The following is a 19,735-nucleotide window of genomic DNA, read 5'->3' on the forward strand; positions in this document are numbered from 1 at the left end:
CAACTTTCTTTCACATCTTTATGGAATGCATAGGGAATGCACTCTGATGGAAACAAAGTGTTGGCAATAGTGTAGTTTTAGTGTTAAAAATACTGTAAACACATTTGCTTTCATTCATTCCTCTAATCCCCTTGAATCTTGTTTGTGTTATGTGATTTTGTTTTTCTTAACATGTGTGGAATCAGACTAACTTGTTTAAAAATTAAGTTGCACAGCTGCAGAACAGCAACTCCAAGGTGAAGTTCATGTCTGTTAATATAGATTTAGAACTAAACACTCAGATAACGTGTTAGAGGTGTGAGGCCTACAAATAGTACTCTAATGTGCTCTTGTCCCCTGACAAGCTGAAAAGTTAGTAAATAACTTTTTATGGCAGTGTCCCCACAGCAGTAGGACAATCCTGTTTGCACGCAACCCAGCTAACGTGGCTAACATGATGATTAACTTTGATGTCATGCCCACAGGCCAAAGCTATGGGGAAAATTTAATGCTGAGGGATAACCATGGGTGGTGGAAACAGATTTGCAAGCAATAAAGAAGTTCTGGTGTGGGCTACTTTCTTTTTTTTTTTTAATCTCACTTCAGTGCGCTGGCTTCCTGTTTGCAATTGACGTCTGTTCTTTTTTCTCTCACTCTCTGTGCTCACATATGCTATATTTTATATACACATTTCTACCCCTCAGCTGTAAAAGGCGCCATTACCATGCTGGTGTAGGGGGTGAGGACACAAGTTTCTGAAAGCGATAACTTGAGAACAAGGAAACACAGGATTTTGAAATTGATACTATAGGTGTGTCTCGTAAAGCAAAAAAAGCTTGAGTCTTGGTGACCTCCTTTTTTGTTTTCAGACAGCAGAATAACTGATTTTTTTTCTAGGTGCAGTGAGAATACCATTAATAATTTTTAAATAGTAAAATTAATTGAAAGGTCTCATATTTTAGGTTTAAACTGGGAGAAAGTCTTTAGCAGCTTTACATTTTAGGTGGGGTAATTTAATTCACGGTAAAATGTATTAATGGAGCATTTTACACAGGTACAGATGCGATTCAGCACTGCAGCTTTTACTTGAGCACTCTTGATTTTTCCTCTGACAAAAACTTTGTTTTGTAGTTGAAGGAGACGCAGGGGGACCAGGTTCAAATGCAGATGGATACCAGGATGCCTTGTCCAAAAAGCAAAGACGCCCACAGGAAGATGACAGGAGGAGGAAAGAACAAGGGGCAGCTGTAAGTTTAACATACACCAAATTCTAAATACTCAAAAAATATTATTAGTTTGCTTGTTTTTTTTTAATAAAAATGGCCCTCTAAAATGTGTTTAATTCGGAAAGTAATTTTTATGACACTGTTGGCCCAATATGTGAACTGCAGTCCTATAAGTGCCCTATTGCTCCCTTTATGAGTCCTGCAGTGGTTGGTTGTTAATGCTCTTTAGTACTCAGTCACCAATCAGTGAGCAGTTGCCAGATGTTTTCAGGAAAGTCACTGTCTACTATGCAAAATACTGCTGACCATGGCAATCTCCCTGTGAATTCACAAGGAGGTTTTTGGGCAAGCTGATTTTTTGCCACATATTTTACCTGGCAGCAGCCAGTTAAAGCTACTTCACACCCCACTGAGAAATATACCTTTTTCCCCAGGCGACTGGTCGCCAAGGGTTAGCTGACCGATGTGATCTTATCTACCTAGAATGGTATAATACAGTCTTGACAAGGTTTACTTGAGCAAATCAGTTCAGCAATTCGCTAAACCCTTGCTTGTAAATTGGCTCGCCTCCCGCTTTCAAACAACTTTGCTAAAAAATGCTACAAACTAATCGTCACATTCATGCATTGTTGGAGTTGGAGAAAGCTGCAAGCTTACTTAATTGTTAAGTGATACAGCAATGACCTTCTGATAATACTGTTTGAGTTCAAGCTCCTTCTGCATTGGCAAAGCCTTCTTGTCTTTCCAGCTTGCTGCAGCACTGCTCATTTGTTTCTCTACAAGATGTAAGTCCTAAAAAGCGAGTCAGTTGTCAACCCCTCTATCATGACCTTCTGGTAGTTGACTTAAATCACACAGCAACTTCATGTTTAATGTTGTTTTATTTAAGATGCTCTGTTGGCTGCCATGCTGTCAGTTTTTGTTGCGTCTTTTCCTCCATATAATTGTCTCTGCCTGACTGACTGCTGAACATGTGCTAAATTTGAGAATAATTCAACCCTTACTTTAACATGTCCAAACAAAACAAACGGGCACAAATACATGGCAGTGCTACTCTTTTTGTATTACACAGATGATACCTAGTTTAGTAAGTGCTGGCTGTGATGCCTGGACACTGATCTCTGGGAATGTGGCTGCACTGATCCCTTAATTACACTCACTTAATTTAGGGCTGTGCGATATGACCAAAATCTCATATCCTGATATAAGAATTCTATCATCCGATAACATTATAAATCACAAAAATGTAACATTTTCTGTAAATTCTGTGAATCTCGGGCAGCTCATCTTGCTGGAAGTGTTTCCAGCTGCGCGTCGTGTAGCTGGAGTCGAGTGTTTTAACAGATGCATGAAACTATACATTTTTAGACATAAGTTGTAAAGCCCGTTTTCTTTGAGTATTTATTACACGGCGTGCTGCGGGTTGCTTGTTCTAACGTTTGAGTCTAAGGTTTATTTTTTAGCACCTGGTGGATCTTTTTTTACTTCTCATCCGTAAATAATCTGCTCTTTCACGTGATTCAGTTTATTTTGAAAAGTCTCAACAGGATCTTGAGCTTTATTGTGAAAGGTTTATGTGGAACATAAACAAGCAGACACGTGATGCTGTTACCGTCATTGTTGCTAACGACAATGCATAAAAACAGGCGCTTGTCCATCCGTAGTGTGGTTATATTAAATATAAGAGAAAGAGATAACTTTAAGAAATTAATATAGCCACTACAGTTTATTTTGCGACACCACGAAACAAACGATAGCATAAAATGAAACGATAGACGTTTTTATATCGTCACCAGATATATATATCGTTATATCGAACAGCCTTAACTTAATTACACTGTAATTAACTCATTACATCAGACTTTGCAAGCACATCGGCATGTGAAGAAGAGAGGGAATGTGTAATTTTTTATTTTTTTTTATCCCTCAAGCGTAAAAAAGTGATGGCATAGGAATTTCACATGTGTACCATAGGTACATTTACCAAAACTCTGGGACAAGTTAAAATTTCAGGGATAACTCAAGGAAGTGATCTAGGATTTTCACATTTCTAACTCAGGTGCATGTACAAGGAAGCTGAGGGGGGTAGCACTGGAGGCCGGCAGTATTTTCTAGGATATATCACATTATGTTTACACAAAAGTGTTCGTTCCATTTAGTTGCTTGCCATTTTTACACAGCGAACCATGAAGCTTTTTCTTTTAACCATCTTAGGTACCAGTGAAAAACAGGACAGTCACTTCCAAGATGCCACCACGCTTTGCCAAAAAGCAGGGAAGCATGAGCATTGAACAACCCGAGGAAGGAATTTCTTCTAACAATCTGGGAACTGAAATCTGGGAGACCAACAGCTCAGGTATTGTTATTTATTAAATTTTTGGTCAGTGCTTCATTGAGATATGCATTTTGTTATATTAAACATAAACCTTTAGCCTCAACACACACTGACGGCACATACAGTCAGGCCCCATGAATTTTTGGGCAATTACACTTTTTGAAAGGTTACCTTTGTTCATCATCACAGTGAACTTGAACAATGAAGGCATGCTTTAAGTACAGACTTCTATATTTAATTTTAGGGCTTTAACAAAACGTTTTGCACCAACTTAAAGTAATTTTACTCTCCTTTTTCCTGGGACTCAAAATTAACTAAAATTAACTGACAAGTCCTTTCATAGCTTGTGGTGAAGCCTGGGCACTCGTTACTCCATGAGAGATTAATCATATAATCTAACCTACATATAGAACAAGAGCATTGCAGCATTATTCCTAGTATTTATGGCAAAGTCCATAAAGAACAGATGTTGTAATATGAATGTGCATAATATGAAAGCTTGAGTTTTTTGTGAACATTTTGTTTTTCAAATGATTGCATTTTTCATTAATAACAGTGAGGTTTGTGTATCTGTTTAAGCTCTTTCAGTGCAGTCTTCAGGGGGAGACTCATGGACCAAACAGGTGTCTTACACTGGGAGTGAGCCCAACTCTGAGGTAGTGTGATGCAGCTGCTACTAAACTGCATGTTTTTTTGTTTGTTTGTTTTTAATCTCATTTTAACTTTCTTTTTCACATTAGTTTCAGTTGTTCTAGTATTGCTTTCAAAAACATAGACTCATAACATTGCATGTTTTGGGACAGGACTCTGATGCGGGCCCAGAACAAAACAAAGAGCAGCACAAACCAGGGCCCATCGGAAATGAACGCTCCCTGAAACACCGGAAGGGCTCAGAAGGTGTCGATAGGCTGGAAGGTGGCCCTATCACACCAGTCAATGGTGTGGACCTCCATGTGGACACTGTGCTGCCTGTCCCACCCATTGAGTTTGGTGTCAGTGCCAAAGATTCAGATTTCAGCCTGCCGCCGGGTTCTACCCCAGTACCCGTGTCCAATCCTGTGAACAAGCTTCAGGACGTAAGTGACTTATTGTACTTTATAGAAATCAATGAAATTAGCTGTAATACACCTGAAACCATTAATGGAATAGTGTCTTATTTGAAAATAAGATATGTTGATTTGTAAGTATTTATAATCTTCTTTGTCCTCAAACAGACTGCTTTGAATCAGAGTATCCCCATTTTGCGCTCCAACCACCTGCAGCCTGGCATCAACCTCAACCCCATCTCCTTTCCCAGTGCTGATCTCACTCTCAAGGTATTTAAATCACAATCCAATGTCAGATAGTTTTGGTTTTTTTAAATATATAACTTAGAAAGAATGGTACTCCTGTTGATTTGTGGTGCTTTTAGTAGGAAACATTAATAGTTTAATAGTTTAATTATTTATATAGCACATTTAATTACAACAGGAGCGTTGACCAAAGTGCTGTACAAGAATACAACATACATAATAAAACAACTTAAGAGTATTAAAAGCAAACACCAAATATGAATTAACAAATAACTCTCATGCTGTATTAAAAGCCAGTAAATAAAAATGCGTTATAAGATAAGATTTAAAAAGATTGACAGTATGAGCCTGTCTGATGTAAGAAAAACATTAGAAAAACTCTGATCTGAAATGTTTGTGTCTCTGCAGATGGAGTCAGCACGCAAGGCGTGGGAGAACTCCCAGTCTCTTCCTGAGCAGGGCTCTCCTGGTGGCAGCGCTTCAGGTGCTCAGCCTCCCTGCAGTGCCGGCTCATCCACTGGTGTCAGTTACAGCTCGTTTGGAGGCGTTTCCATGCCACCAATGCCCGTTGCATCAGTAGCACCTTCCATGTCCATGCAAGGTAAAACTACATTTTGTTTCTTGAGTTTGATGAAGGATTTATCTTAGAGGAGTAAATGAAAGCTTGTCTGGGTCTTGCCCCTGATGCAGGGAATCATATTCCCCCGCTGTATCTGGATGGTCACGTCTTTCCAAGCCAGCCACGCCTTGTACCACCTACCATGACCCAGCAGCAGACTTACCAACAGGTAACACACACACACACACACACACACACACACACACACACAGGCTTGCTTGTGTACCAGCAAATTGTCATGATGCTGCATGTGCTCACTCATTCAGGCGGCTGCAGCCCAGCAGATTCCCATTTCTTTACACACGTCTCTTCAGGCTCAGGCCCAGTTGGGGCTTCGGGGAGGTCTGCCTGTTTCTCAGTCCCAAGAGATGTTCAGCTCCATCCCCCCCTTCAGGTACTGCTTGCTTAAAGAATTTCCATATTGCTTCACTTCATTTATTTAGAAAGCAGATAAAATCTTTTTCGAGAGTTTAAAAAAAAAAATACTTTTTCCTTTCGCTCATTGTGTCACTCTGCTTTTCTTTTCCTTCCTTTTTCAGGTCCCAGGTTTACATGCACCCCAACTTGTCACAGCCCAGCCCCATGGTACTGTCAGGTGGAGCCCCTCTCAAGGGCCCATACTCAGCTTTCCCTGGCATGCAGCCATCAGACATGGTTAAACCCCAGTCAGGCTCACACTACCAGCCTATGAATGGCAGCCAGCAGCTAGTCTATGATAGTCAGATGAACCAAGGGCCTGGCATGGGCTCTTCACAGTTAATGGACTCTCAGCTCATTCAGGTTTGTGGGCTGTTGCTGCTCAGGACTAAAATATCCATTTTAACGTATAAGAGGATTTTAAAATTGTTCATAGTGTTTGTTTTAGCCTAACAAATATAAGCCGTCATATAAATAGCATAATTGGACTGTTGTCTTATATTAAAGGCTTACAATCAATTCTTCATTCTCACCAGGTCACTATGCCCCTGCCTGGCTCTCAGCTGCGTTATGGTTCAGCTCAACAACACCTCATCCTCCCACAGTCCATCCAGCTGCAGCAGGGACAGAACTTGTCAGTGGGAGCCCCACGCCGAATGCTACCACCAGGGTCGCAGGCAGCTGTCATGACTGGCAGCAGAGAGGTGAGCCTTACTGGCTTCATGTTACTCAACTTTCCATCCATTAGATATCTCAGCACTGGTGTGCCATTTTTACCTGTTACACCGCTGACCATTACTGAAATTCCACTACAGTTGTCTGACAATGTACCTCTGTGTGTCTCTCCACTGTCAGGGTCCACAGATGGAAATGAAAGGTTTTCAGTTCTCTGAGAAGCCCAATCATTCCCCAGGCATGTCTGGAGGTTCTTACAGGTGAGTGGAAATAATTTGAGGAAGGTAGTAGAAGTTAGTTATGTAGATCTTTTTATCACTTCAGATGTGCTCCACTGTGTAACAGTGCACAGTTGGCTAATTCATTTGTATTATTATTATTTTTTTTTTTTTATATCAGACCTGGCTCTGCTAGCCCCGGCGGGAAGCCCTCTGGTCCTGGAGGACCTGTAGGCCCTCTGCCTACACATTTTGCTCAGCAGGTATGGATTTTTCACCTTAAAATATTACCATATTTTTTTTCTTTTTATGCGACCATTGTTTTAAAAGTGGGCCACACAATATATTCCTATATGTATGTTTTATTTTCTAGGTATGATTAGTTAAATGCACCATTATGCAATTAGAATAGGGCTGTTCGATATAACGATATATATCGGATGACGATATAAAAACGTCTATCGTTTCATTTTACGCTATCGTTTGTTTCGTGGTGTCACAAAATAAACTGTTTACGGCAATATTTTTCATCTTTTTGATGGTCACTGTAGTGGCTATATTAATTTCTTAAAGTTTTCTCTTTCTCTTATATTTAATATAACCACACTACAGACGGACAAGCGCCTGTTTTTATGCGTTGTGGTTAGCAACAATGACGGTAACAGCATCGCGTGTCCACTTGTTTATGTTCCACATAAACCTTTCACAATAAAGCTCAAGATCCTGTTGAGATTTTTCAAAATAAACTAAATCACGTGAAAGAGCAGATTATTTATGGATGAGAATTAAAAAAGAGCCGCCAGACTGAAACGTTAGAACAGGCTTTTCCCCACAGCACGCCGTGTAATAAATACAAAGAAAACGGCGGCCGTTACAACCTATGTCTAAAAATGTATCGTTTCATGCATCGGTTAAAACACTCGACTCCAAATACACGACGCGCAGCTGGAAACACTTCACGCAAGTCGAGCTGACCGAGATTCACAGAATTTACAGAAAATGTTACATTTTTGTGATTTATAATGTTATCGGGACGATAGAATTCTTATATCGGGATATGAGATTTTGGTCATATCGCACAGCCCTAAATTAAAATATAGTATACTGTAAAAAACAAAACAAAAAACCTTTCCAGGACCATTACCTTGGTTTCTGCTCATACAGAGCACTAAGTACGAGTAAGCTCTACACTTTACTTTAAAGAAGAGACGGAGAATCATTTTTGTTTTTACATACGGTATGAATTTCAAAGTCATAGGAGTTTTAAATTCATACCGTATGTGTATTTACTAGGAGGCTGAGGGGTAGCACTGGCAGCCCCCCGGTATTTTATGTCTAAGCCAGTATCAGACTTGGATTTGAACGTTATTCAAGTAAACTGTCACAGGTAAATACAAATACAAGAATATGCACTTACTCGCTTGGGCTTTATTATTTTAAATAAATAACAGGAGGACCAAGATGTTTTTTATTTTTTTTAAAGGTATTTGTTACTGGTCTCTTTTCTGCTCAGTGAGAGTCTTTGATGCATACTGCTGCCAATATCATATCCTAATGTAGGATCGCTACATCCTTTAGCCTGAACATCAGTATTTGGAATCTAAAAGTCAAGTCTAAAAATGTGTTAAGAAATTCAGCACTTGCTAATTATTTGCATTTCATTTATTTCCCAACCCTTCACCTGCTTTTCCTCCTGTTGTTTCCTCTGTGACCAACAGGTCCCTCCTGCTCAGGGCAGCATGGTGATGCACATGCGTCCCCCCACCACAGGCCCCTTCCCCAACCCTATTCAGAGACCTGTTATGCAGGTCAATAAGCCCGTCATCATCCGTTCCCCCCCTTACCCCAATCCTGGCCGTGACCCTCCCCACTCCATCCCTCCTTCAGCTTCCGAGCCCCCAGTTAAAGGGCAAGAGGATGGCATGAAGGTGAGCCACCCACTGTAAATATAGGTAATTTAATTTAATCCATTTTATCTTTCTCTTATTTTGAAATGCTTTTCATGTTCACTGTTGTGTGATTTGACTTAAAAATGTAACATTTTTTTAGTGTTGAATTCATTTTCAGTAATGTGAGACTTTTATGGTGTTACATAAAACACTTGTTGGTGCATATACAGGGAGTGCAGAATTATTAGGCAAATGAGTATTTTGTCCACATCATCCTCTTCATGCATGTTGTCTTACTCCAAGCTGTATAGGATTGAAAGCCTACTACCAATTAAGCATATTAAGTGATGTGCATCTCTGTAATGAGAAGGGGTGTGGTCTAATGACATCAACACCCTATATCAGGTGTGCATAATTATTAGGCAACGTCCTTTCCTTTGGCAAAATGGGTCAAAAGAAGGACTTGACAGGCTCAGAAAAGTCAAAAATAGTGAGATATCTTGCAGAGGGATGCAGCAGTCTCAAAATTGCAAAGCTTCTGAAGCGTGATCATCGAACAATCAAGCGTTTCATTCAAAATAGTCAACAGGGTCGCAAGAAGCGTGTGGAAAAACCAAGGCGCAAAATAACTGCCCATGAACTGAGAAAAGTCAAGCGTGCAGCTGCCAAGATGCCACTTGCCACCAGTTTGGCCATATTTCAGAGCTGCAACATCACTGGAGTGCCCAAAAGCACAAGGTGTGCAATACTCAGAGACATGGCCAAGGTAAGAAAGGCTGAAAGACGACCACCACTGAACAAGACACACAAGCTGAAACGTCAAGACTGGGCCAAGAAATATCTCAAGACTGGTTTTTCTAAGGTTTTATGGACTGATGAAATGAGAGTGAGTCTTGATGGGCCAGATGGATGGGCCCGTGGCTGGATTGGTAAAAGGCAGAGAGCTCCAGTCCGACTCAGACGCCAGCAAGGTGGAGGTGGAGTACCAGTTTGGGCTGGTATCATCAAAGATGAGCTTGTGGGGCCTTTTCGGGTTGAGGATGGAGTCAAGCTCAACTCCCAGTCCTACTGCCAGTTTCTGGAAGACACCTTCTTCAAGCAGTGGTACAGGAAGAAGTCTGCATCCTTCAAGAAAAACATGATTTTCATGCAGGACAATGCTCCATCACACGCGTCCAAGTACTCCACAGCGTGGCTGGCAAGAAAGGGTATAAAAGAAGAAAAACTAATGACATGGCCACCTTGTTCACCTGATCTGAACCCCATTGAGAACCTGTGGTCCATCATCAAATGTGAGATTTACAAGGAGGGAAAACAGTACACCTCTCTGAACAGTGTCTGGGAGGCTGTGGTTGCTGCTGCACGCAATGTTGATGGTGAACAGATCACAACACTGACAGAATCCATGGATGGCAGGCTTTTGAGTGTCCTTGCAAAGAAAGGTGGCTATATTGGTCGCTGATTTGTTTTTGTTTTGTTTTTGAATGTCAGAAATGTATATTTGTGAATGTGGAGATGTTATATTGGTTTCACTGGTAAAAATAAATAATTGAAATGGGTATATATTTGTTTTTTGTTAAGTTGCCTAATAATTATGCACAGTAATAGTCACCTGCACACACAGATATCCCCCTAAAATAGCTAAAACTAAAAACAAACTAAAAACTACTTCCAAAAACATTTAGCTTTGATATTAATGAGTTTTTTGGGTTCATTGAGAACATGGTTGTTGTTCAATAATAACATTATTCCTCAAAAATACTACTTGCCTAATAATTCTGCACTCCCTGTATGTACGGCTTACCAAGCACTGCTGTCTCTTTAATAAGTCCTCTTTCTTTTTTGTACAGAATAAAACAATAAGAGATGTACGCAAGGCGGTGGGAGAGGGCAAAACACCGTCCGGGGGCATGACCAGCAAACTCCAGGAGCCCCTACCTTCCACAGGCCAAGCCAAACCAGCACGCACTGGAGCCATCAAACCCCAGGCTGTCAAAGTAGAAGAGGGCAAGGCGTAATAATGGACCTTAAAATCCTCATCACCACCAAGCCTGCCAACACAAAGCTCATTGACCACTGTCAGCCTTTTTAAAACCCACCTTACCCCCAAGGCTCCAAGGCCCGGGGCCTGCAGGCAGACAACATAATGAAATGCCCCCTCTTGAACTTTCAGAACTGGACACTGTTATTTCACATCACGTATAGAGATATATAAATATATATAAATATATGCATAAACACAGTCTTTTAAACAGATCTCTTCAAGGTCCTCTTTAATTTATTATTAGTCACTTTTAAGGGGATATTGGTAAGAAGAAAAGACATTTTGTTTTTGTGTGTGCGTTTTCTCTGAAGTGGGGGAAGAGGAAAATGGCCAGCTCACATGGTTCATTTTCCATACTGTTTTGCCAAACTGTAATTACTCCCTGTTTATGGACTGCATCCCTTAAAGACCCGACAGGAACTTCATACAACTGAGAAACAAAGTCTGTTAACTTTTTTTTTTTTTTTTTTTTTTTTTTTTAAATGCAGTGTGGGGCACTTTTTGTTTTTCTTTGGTATTTTTTTCTGGTAAATAAAGTCACGACCCAGACATCCATACTAATGCTAAAAGACTTATTTCATTAACCCAGGAAAAAAATAAAACGCAATTGTTGGGCATCATGCATGTCAAACATAGCAGAAGTCAAGTGGATCACCTCAGAAATGCGTCTTTTTTGGGCTACTTAACCCAACACATGAACTGCGTAAAAACTGCTTAGATTCTTAGAAACATTTTTTTCTCTTTAAACCGTTCTTTGCTTTTAGATTCTGTTGCTCACTCTGTATGTAAATTGAAAGGAGAAAAAAAAGAGATGGAGGTTTTACCAAAATTATGTTGCTTCCATGGGAAGTTCACTGGCATCGATGGCGTGTGCATGTGATGTGTTGAATGTGTGTAAACTTGCAGGACATCTACCTAGAAGCTAGCAACATTTCACAAAGACTGTACCTGAACTCGGCATTTATTATGCTGACGTGTGCTCTGTGTGCGTGCGGGGGTGTGTGTGTGGATTTGGATTGACCATGCTGAAAACATTTGTGGGTTCATTGTGAAGTTTTGGAGGGCTGAGAGGTGGGCATTCACAGTTGCTGTAAAAGGACTCTCAGACAGCTGATTGAAATGTTTGCTTTCTTATCGCTTTGCTTTGGGCTGTAATGAAATCAAACTGTGTTAATGAACATGTGATGCAAGCGATTTTTCTTTTTTCCTTCTTTAACATCCATTAGCGTTTGTTTTCTTTTTCTTTAGGGCTCCTGAAAGACTTCCATATTGTTCAGATCCCATTTCAAAATCACTGAGGGGAGTTATTGAAAAAAAAGAAAAAAAAAAAATCTCATCACTATTTGATAATTCAAAATCTGGTTTCTGAGGTGGCACTAGCAATAAATGCAGCCTAACTATAATCACAATCAGGGTCCAATTAATTTTTTTCCTCCGTTAGAAGCTAATTATCACATAACGAGGGGTGTTTGCTTGTTAAACTCAAATCCACCCTTTTTTCTTTTCTTTTTTTTTTGTGTGTGCGAGCACAGCAGATCCAGCAGACTACGAAGGACTTTAAAACAAACAAACAAAAAAACAAAAAAAAAAGTGTTCTGTTTGAAAATGTGAAGCTGATGGAATCATTTATTTTTGTTCGTCTTCTGTTTTTATAACGGGCGCTCAATTTGAAACTCATGACGCCCCTGCCATAACTGTTACTGCTTACTATAATGCTCCATGACACTACAAATGTTTATCTTTACAACAGTGTTTCACTGCTATATGTGTATACGCATACTTAACTGTACAGTTGAGCCTTGTGAGCAAAGGGAGGCTTAAACTTGCATTTCATTTTAGATATTGTGGCACTATAAAGGATTCGATGTTTAAAAAAAAAAAAAAAAAAAGGTCACTGTGTTCTCAGAACGGACTGCTTTCACCTGTTAGGTTTATCGGGCTTGGAGTGTGGGTTATTTTTTGTTGTTGGTTTTTTTGGCCTCTTACCCCTTTCTTGAAAGGATCTTGGCGCTTCTCATCATTGTACCTGCACCGCAATGTTGCCCATTTTGAGGTTGTTTGTTTTTTGTTTTTTTTTTAACTTTTAAGATGCATATTTCAGTTTTTGTCAGAGGACCAGTGCTTTCTACAGCTGATCCAGCATTCTATTTATCCTCTCTGACCTTTATCCTTTCAGGTATTTGGTCATTACTCTCCCTTGTTAAAGAAAAAGAGCTTATTGAGAGAAAATAAATAAAGCAGTTGTGATTTCTTAAATGCACAGTTGTTTCTGTACTCGCACTCTCGTACCTCAGATTCTTCTGATGGCAGCAATTATCGGGATGAATAGTTTGCAGTTTGTTGAATGTGTGGTGTCCTTGATGGGCACTAAGGTTAACTGTGTACTAAATATGTGAGTTTCAAAGGAAAGTTTCAAAAAAAAAAAGTTTTTTAAAAGTTTTAGGCTCTGCTAACCATGTTTGTTTTTAACACTGAAGATAGACAAGTTCAGTCTGAGGTGTTTGCGCCACACACCTGAGGACTGCCAGCTCTTAGTTCATCATTGTTTTCATTTTTGTAAGGAGATTGGAAGTCACTCTTAATCAAATCTGGCCCACTGAAAGATGTGAAGGGGAACATGGATTTTGTGCTTCTCCGTTTATTTTTATAGGTTTTACAGCTTTTCCTACTGATAAAGACTTCCATGCCATTCATACTATCCTAAGGAAATGAAGTAATAGATGAACATTAAATTAAGAGAATATGAAAACCTTTTGGCTCAACAGTTTAGAAAAAAAAGAATAAACAAAAACTTTATTTTAGTATTATAGGACAGCCTGGCCAACAAGCTACCATCATTTTTTCATTAGGACACTTTATTTATTAGAGAAATATTTATTATATATTTATTTCTTACAGTTTAAGCCCTGCGAGTCATGTTGACAGATTTCTTTCTTTGTTACAGCAACATTTCTTTATCATGTAGAAAAAAAATGAGACATACTGTTGAAATTATACTTGTTTTTTCTTATACAATGATATCTTAAGGATTTAATGTGTAGTTAAACTTCTTTGTGCTGACAGAAAAGAGAATTTCATTTGGTCTGGCCCACTTAAGATCAACTTTGACATACCCCATGAAATCCATGCAGGAAATACACTTACCAGACACCAGAAAGGCAAGACTGGGTTGGACTCAACCTTTTTCCCTCAGGTTAAACTTTTTTTTTTTTTTTTGCATGAATTCAACAAGTTGCTGGAAACATTCCCCAGAGATTTTGGTTCCATTTGTTGACTGCACATCAGGATGCGAAACTCCTGTTCCAGCACATCCCAAAGGTCCTCTGATGGACTGAGATTGACTGTGGATTCATTTCAATGTCCAAGAAAGCAGTTTGAGGTAGTCTGAGCTTTGTGACATGGCATGCTGTCCCGAAGAAGCGCAAACTGTGGACATAAAGGGATGGATATAGTAAGCAACAATACATAGGTAGGCTGTGGCATCTAAATAATGGTTTTTGATATATTTTGTATGATCATCAAGCACTCTGATTAGAAATTCTGGTAAACTCCCCAAGGCCCACAAAATAAATGTAATGGTCACGAAAACTGAGGAGGCACAAAAAGAAAACTGAAAAAGCTCCACGTATTTTTCTGCCTTTTTTTTCCTCCACTCTAAAAAAAACCCCACTCTAACTCTCTTCAGATTTTTTTACACCCACTCTATTATTCGGTCAGCAGTGGACACACAATGCAGGTTTTTGTGTCTTGGGAGCAACGCCTTTGCTGCTTTATTTCTTTTGTGCTGTACATTGTTTAACTGTAATCACAAAGTTACCTTTAGTAAACGTCCACATGTATTAATAACTTCCGTAGTAACACGACAACAACGCACCTGTGTAGTTCAGGCACGGTGACGTCACTCGGGTCAGAGATTCCGGAGATTTTTGCGGCGTAAAAAAACCCAAAGGAGGCGAGTCTGGACGAAGAAAGTTTCTCCTTCCTTCCTGGGTGCGGAGCGGGAGTTTGCATACCTCACCGCGCGGCTTTCCACGAAGCTTTTGGAGTGTTTCTTATCCAGATAGCTAAGGTAACTTTTCTTTCTTCTTCTTCGCTGTCTGAGGACAGAAAGCTGCACCATCTTCTTCGACGTTTTTCTTCCTGTGCTGCACTCGTGACGATAACGATAAACAGCGAAAAAGTACCGCCTCGCTCTGAATTTATCTGAAAACTTAGATTTAAAAAAAAAAAAAAAAAATTAGTTAATTTTCTTTTTTTTCAGCATTTTCTACTACAAACAGAATCCAAACAGGGGAAAATGGCTCTTGGCTAAAAGCTGGCTGTTTTTCCTCATTACTGCCTGCTCACACAGACGATAATCGTTAATAGGATTTTTTTTAAATATTTAATATTCGTCAGACCCCGTTAGCAGTTCACGGAAAAGTTGCTTAAAAAGAAAAAAAAAATCCATATCGCTCCTTAACAGAACATACGGCAGCCATCTTTGCCGCATAAAGTTAACTCTTCAACTGATTTATGAAAATAAAAAATAGAACATTTATGTTCGAATTATTATATTGTCATTTTTAATTAATAGATGACTGTCGACTGATTTTGATTGCTAAGTTTATTTGCACTCACATATTCAGCTTGCATTTGAAGACAACGCAATGTTATTTATGCTGTTAATATTCAGATGGTCTAGTTGTTTGTTGTATAGTGTGTCTTAACTGATTCAGAATAGATAAAGAAAAGGAATAATTAACACATTTCTGTGCCTGTTCAAAACAAAGGAAAATTCTACATTGTTGTTCATTTGAGCCTTCTACCATAAATAAAGAGCTGGCAAAAAAAGAGAAAAAAAAGCTGCTTGGTAGAGTTTTGTTACTTAACACTATAGAGAAGGTCAGTCTGAGGTGTTTGCTCCACACACCTGAGAACTGCCAGCTCTCGGTTCATCTTTTTTTTTATTTTTGTAAGGAGACGCAAGATCGGAAGTCACTCTTAATCAGTGCATTGCAACAATGCTGAAATTGTTGCAATTCAACTCAAGGTGCTTTATATTGCTGGCATATATGGTATCTATATTGGTATGAGCACCTTTATTCTTCACACTCTGAGGCAGGTTTTCTCGTAATTTCTTTAAGTAGTCTCCGGGAATGATTCTCCAAGCCTCTTAAAGAATTACTTCATTCAATAATGTCAAACCAGGCTCCATGAAGGCCAATCCATGACTGATAGTATCAGATTGTATGTTTTATCTATTCAGGGATCCTTGGGATCATTTTCATGCTGAAAAATTAAGCCATTTTCAATGCATGCTTCCTAAGATGTGACTTTTTTTTCTGTGTTCATAATTCTGTTAATTGCGACAAGCTTTCCAGTACCACTGGCTGAAATGGAGCTCCAAATCATGAAACAGCCTGCACTGTGTTTTAAATGTGGCTTTAGACACCCACAGTCTTACCTTTTTTCTGGCCTCATATGTATTGATGATGATTTGGATTCATCACTCAGTCAGACTTTTTGCCACAGACTTTCAGTCCAGTTCTTGTTTAATTTTAATTCCCCCCTGTTTCCCTTCCTTAAAAATGTCTTCTTGACAGCCACTTTTCCAGTGAGACCATTATATGTGTTTATGTGAATTCAGATCAACAGGAAGCTAGATGTGTTCCTTTGCATCACAGAAGGCCACTCTGCAGCAAATCTGTGTGGAATGAGAACTGTGTCGTCCCCTGGTGGTTTGTTAATAAACACCAGTTTCTCAGATTTCAACCCCAGAAATACAGAAAATGTTAAAAACCTGCCCAGTAAACAAAACAAACAAAAACAGTGTATTCAAAAAGATTAAAACAAATATCAAAAATCAAAAGCAAAACCTCAGCTAACATATCGAACTGTTTACATGTTCACAAAAAAACAAATGACATTAGGCATAACATGCTCTTGGTTGATGCCAATACATTCCTATAGGGTGGTACTATAAGCTGAAACATCTTTGCATAACAGGTCTGCTTCTCTGATCCAGGATGACCGCCAAAAGTGCTGTCAGGCCCGATGAAGGCCTGATGATGATGCAGGAGCTTGATGACCGCCTGAAAGAGCAGATTGACAAACTGGAGCATGTTCGCCTTGGTGCTGTTGAACTGAAGGATAACTTGTCTGGGGTACTTTCATTAAAATGCTTATCTATCATATAAACAATTGTTTAATAAAATTTTATTATAAACAAACCTTTTTTGTTTTGTTTTGTTTTAAATTCAGAGCAACAGTGATCTAAGCCAGTCTATCAGTGACCATTTGGAGTGGCTGAATCACCTGTCTGAGCGAGTTGAGACTCTTCACATGAACACCACTGTTTTTATTCAGGTGGGAACGGGATGGGTTGTCTGAGGGGATGTAATAAAACGTCTGTCTTTTTCTCATAACTCATTTTCCAGCATTATCAGTCAAAAAACTGTCACTTCAGCAATGAAGACAGGACTCCCTTCCACTTTTAAAAAATGATGTCATTAGGGTTCGCTTGGGCACTGGTAGGAAGACCTGAAAGTATACACCAAAAACTCTGATGGCAAAAAGATTTAGGATCAGTTGCAATGATTGTTAGGGTAGCTTACTCATGAATTGGAAAATAACCGTGAAAATTCTTTGTATGTTTTCCAGATGAATCCAAAACCTCGTGCATGGGCAGGAAAACAGAGTTCCAAATATGGGTACCGCTGGGGTCGTCTCCACCAAGCAGATGATGCTCTGTCAGAGTGTGGCTGGTCCCCCATTCGCACACGACGTGGCAGCGATGCGGCCTCTGAAATGTCCTGTAATTGGTGACCGTTTAACCAGCTCCATATGTCAGCTGAGGTTTCAAAATAACATGACAATGCTTCACATTTTGTTATAGCTATAGTTTTCATGCATTTAATACTTTAATGTGGTTTTCTTCTGGTGTGTACTATGTTACTGAACACCCTGTATTGTTAATAAAACCATGGCTTTTGATTTTTATTTTGTAAGATTGTCTCTTCTCAGCTCTGTCTTTTAGCAACTTGAACATTTTTACATAGTCAGTTAAACTATCTAAACATTTTTGATATATTGCAAAGTAGGAAATTTGTTACTTTGTTAAGTTATGTTTCAAAAACTGTAAATAGTGCAATGACTTCACTCTTGTTTCGGCTGCCCTCTTTAAGGGTCAGCTACTTCCATCCCAAACATCCTATATCATTCCACAACCACAACTTGTCTACTTATTATTCATTCATGTATTCTGTCTTCCACTGACTTTAATTCTTAATGGAAATCTTGTTCTCAATGATTCACATGTTTGATTAGGTTTTATTATTATTATTTTGTTATTTTTCGGGCTTTGGGGCCGGAAATAATGGTATACTGGCTTGTGTGGTGACTTCACACAAATCTCGTAACAACAATATCCGGTTGTTCAGTCTGACGTCACTAGCCGTGTCTGGGTCTAAACTCTGCTGCAGGTCCATATATCAAACAATCACTATGGCATTACTGAGAGTTGAAAAACTGTCTAAAGTCTTTCATCTTTAATAAAATGCTCAGCGTTCTGCTCTACCGGGTGTAACAATTGAGTTTAACATCCAGGCATCCGTGAAAACGGAATTTATGACATTTAACGGAGTTAGAAGTTAGCAGGAAGTTAGCTCGCTAGCTTCTATCTAAATACAATATAGCATGTCCTGACTGCAGGGTTTTGGAAACAAATTAAAACGTACAGCTCTGTTATCACTTCCAGCATAAATGAAGACAGAAAACTAAATAGCAGTGACGTTTGTAGGGTTACTGAAGTTTGGCTAGCTGGTATATAATGATGTGCTACGTGCTTGCGACACAGCTATGTTAGCATAATATAAACAAGCTAACTTTTTTTCCCACTCGATAAAAGTTAACGTGAGTGTTCTCGGTGGTCAGGAACAAATGTAATCGCATGGCAGGATGCTGTAAAAGGACCAAACTTCAGCCAGGAGAACAACTGAGATAATCCATCCACAATACGAGGTTAGTCATTCATATACTGCTGCATGGGCTGGGCTGTAGTTACATCCTAAGGTTTTAAAAACTGAGCTTAAATAAATGATTAGTGGTAATAAAAGCCGAGGGAGGTCAACAGTGATCACTGACTGTTTTAGGAGCTTTTTGAGATTAAATAGAAGAAAATACATAACATTAAACATGTTAACAACACAAAAGCCATATTAAATGCAGACTACTTTAGACCCGGAAGTAGGATTCGTTGCGTCATCACTGAACAACCGGATAGGGGCACTTGGGTTTGTGTCCGAGACACAGTCTGGTTTTATGACAAACAGACACATCTCCAATAATATTAGACTCGTCTTGGATATTCTGGACTACTCAGCATTAATATCTGATGACTCATTTATCCTTCTCCTGGACTTCTATAAAGCCTTTGACTCAGTTGAGCATGAATTAATATTTCTTACACTTCAGAAATTTGGTTTTGGTGATATCTTCTGCAGAGCTATCAAAACTCTGTATTCCAATGCTAATAGTTCTATTAGAATGAAAAATGGCACCACTTCTCGTTTTAGTCTTAATCGAGGTGTACGCCAAGGTTGCCCGATTAGCCCTTATCTTTTTTTACTTTGCACCCAAATTCTTGCCTCTCATATTTCGAATAGCCCTGTGAAGGGTATAAACATAGCAGACAGAGAGATTGTCATCAGTCAATTGGCAGATGATACCACAATTTTTCTTAAAAATGCCAGCCAAGTGCCAATTGCTTTACGTGTAATAGAGGATTTCTCAAAAGGGTCTGGATTGGTCCTAAACTTAAATAAATGTCAGTTATTACCTGTCAAAGAGTGTAATGTTCAGAGTATTTGTAATATAACAGTTAAAAATGAAGCAACATATTTAGGTCTGATTATCTGCAAAGATACAAAAGACAGAATTTTACTAAATTTTCCCCCAATTATTAAAAAATCTCAAACCAAATTAAATCAATGGTTGCAGAGAGATTTAAGTATAAGAGGAAGGGTATTGCTCTCAAAAGCAGAAGGTCTGTCTCGACTGAC

At 39.1% G+C, this 19,735-nt stretch overlaps 2 protein-coding genes and 1 long non-coding RNA gene across 7 annotated transcripts in view; 2 read left to right on the forward strand and 1 right to left on the reverse strand.

The window, feature by feature from the left end:
* prrc2b (proline-rich coiled-coil 2B) overlaps window positions 1-12,950 on the forward strand; it is a 27,974-nt gene extending 15,024 nt beyond the window's left edge. For all 4 annotated transcript variants that reach the window (XM_085279771.1, XM_085279774.1, XM_085279773.1 and 1 more), the window contains exons 18-31: window positions 1,111-1,226; window positions 3,420-3,561; window positions 4,120-4,196; window positions 4,344-4,616; window positions 4,755-4,856; window positions 5,241-5,433; window positions 5,523-5,620; window positions 5,718-5,845; window positions 5,991-6,231; window positions 6,405-6,572; window positions 6,724-6,803; window positions 6,943-7,024; window positions 8,480-8,689; window positions 10,501-12,950. In XM_085279771.1, coding sequence (XP_085135897.1) covers window positions 1,111-1,226; window positions 3,420-3,561; window positions 4,120-4,196; window positions 4,344-4,616; window positions 4,755-4,856; window positions 5,241-5,433; window positions 5,523-5,620; window positions 5,718-5,845; window positions 5,991-6,231; window positions 6,405-6,572; window positions 6,724-6,803; window positions 6,943-7,024; window positions 8,480-8,689; window positions 10,501-10,668 — 2,078 coding nt within the window. In that variant the 3' untranslated portion in view covers window positions 10,669-12,950. The remainder of the gene's footprint in view (window positions 1-1,110; window positions 1,227-3,419; window positions 3,562-4,119; window positions 4,197-4,343; window positions 4,617-4,754; window positions 4,857-5,240; window positions 5,434-5,522; window positions 5,621-5,717; window positions 5,846-5,990; window positions 6,232-6,404; window positions 6,573-6,723; window positions 6,804-6,942; window positions 7,025-8,479; window positions 8,690-10,500) is intronic.
* LOC146570941 (uncharacterized) lies at window positions 12,511-14,708 on the reverse strand. Its single transcript, XR_014893049.1, has 2 exons — window positions 14,569-14,708; window positions 12,511-14,120 (listed from the first exon to the last, which is right to left on the reverse strand). It is a non-coding gene; the product is annotated as an uncharacterized LOC146570941 (long non-coding RNA).
* On the forward strand, window positions 14,623-17,683 carry LOC146570942 (uncharacterized). 2 transcript variants are annotated; one of them, XM_085279775.1, is made up of 4 exons: window positions 14,623-14,763; window positions 16,702-16,840; window positions 16,938-17,042; window positions 17,337-17,683. In XM_085279775.1, exons 2-4 carry the CDS (start codon window positions 16,703-16,705, stop codon window positions 17,499-17,501), a joined length of 408 nt encoding a protein of 135 aa, XP_085135901.1. In that variant the 5' UTR covers window positions 14,623-14,763; window position 16,702; the 3' UTR covers window positions 17,502-17,683. The 2 variants fall into 2 exon arrangements, with proteins under 2 accessions (XP_085135901.1, XP_085135903.1); XM_085279777.1 differs by having other exon boundaries at window positions 14,641-14,763; window positions 16,683-16,840.
* Window positions 17,684-19,735: the final 2,052 nt, after the last annotated feature.

This window comes from Mchenga conophoros, linkage group LG7 (assembly GCF_057382185.1).
Source record: "Mchenga conophoros isolate Kocher_MC1m ecotype Shallow Benthic linkage group LG7, M_conophoros_male_GT1.1, whole genome shotgun sequence".
NCBI lineage: Eukaryota > Metazoa > Chordata > Actinopteri > Cichliformes > Cichlidae > Mchenga > Mchenga conophoros.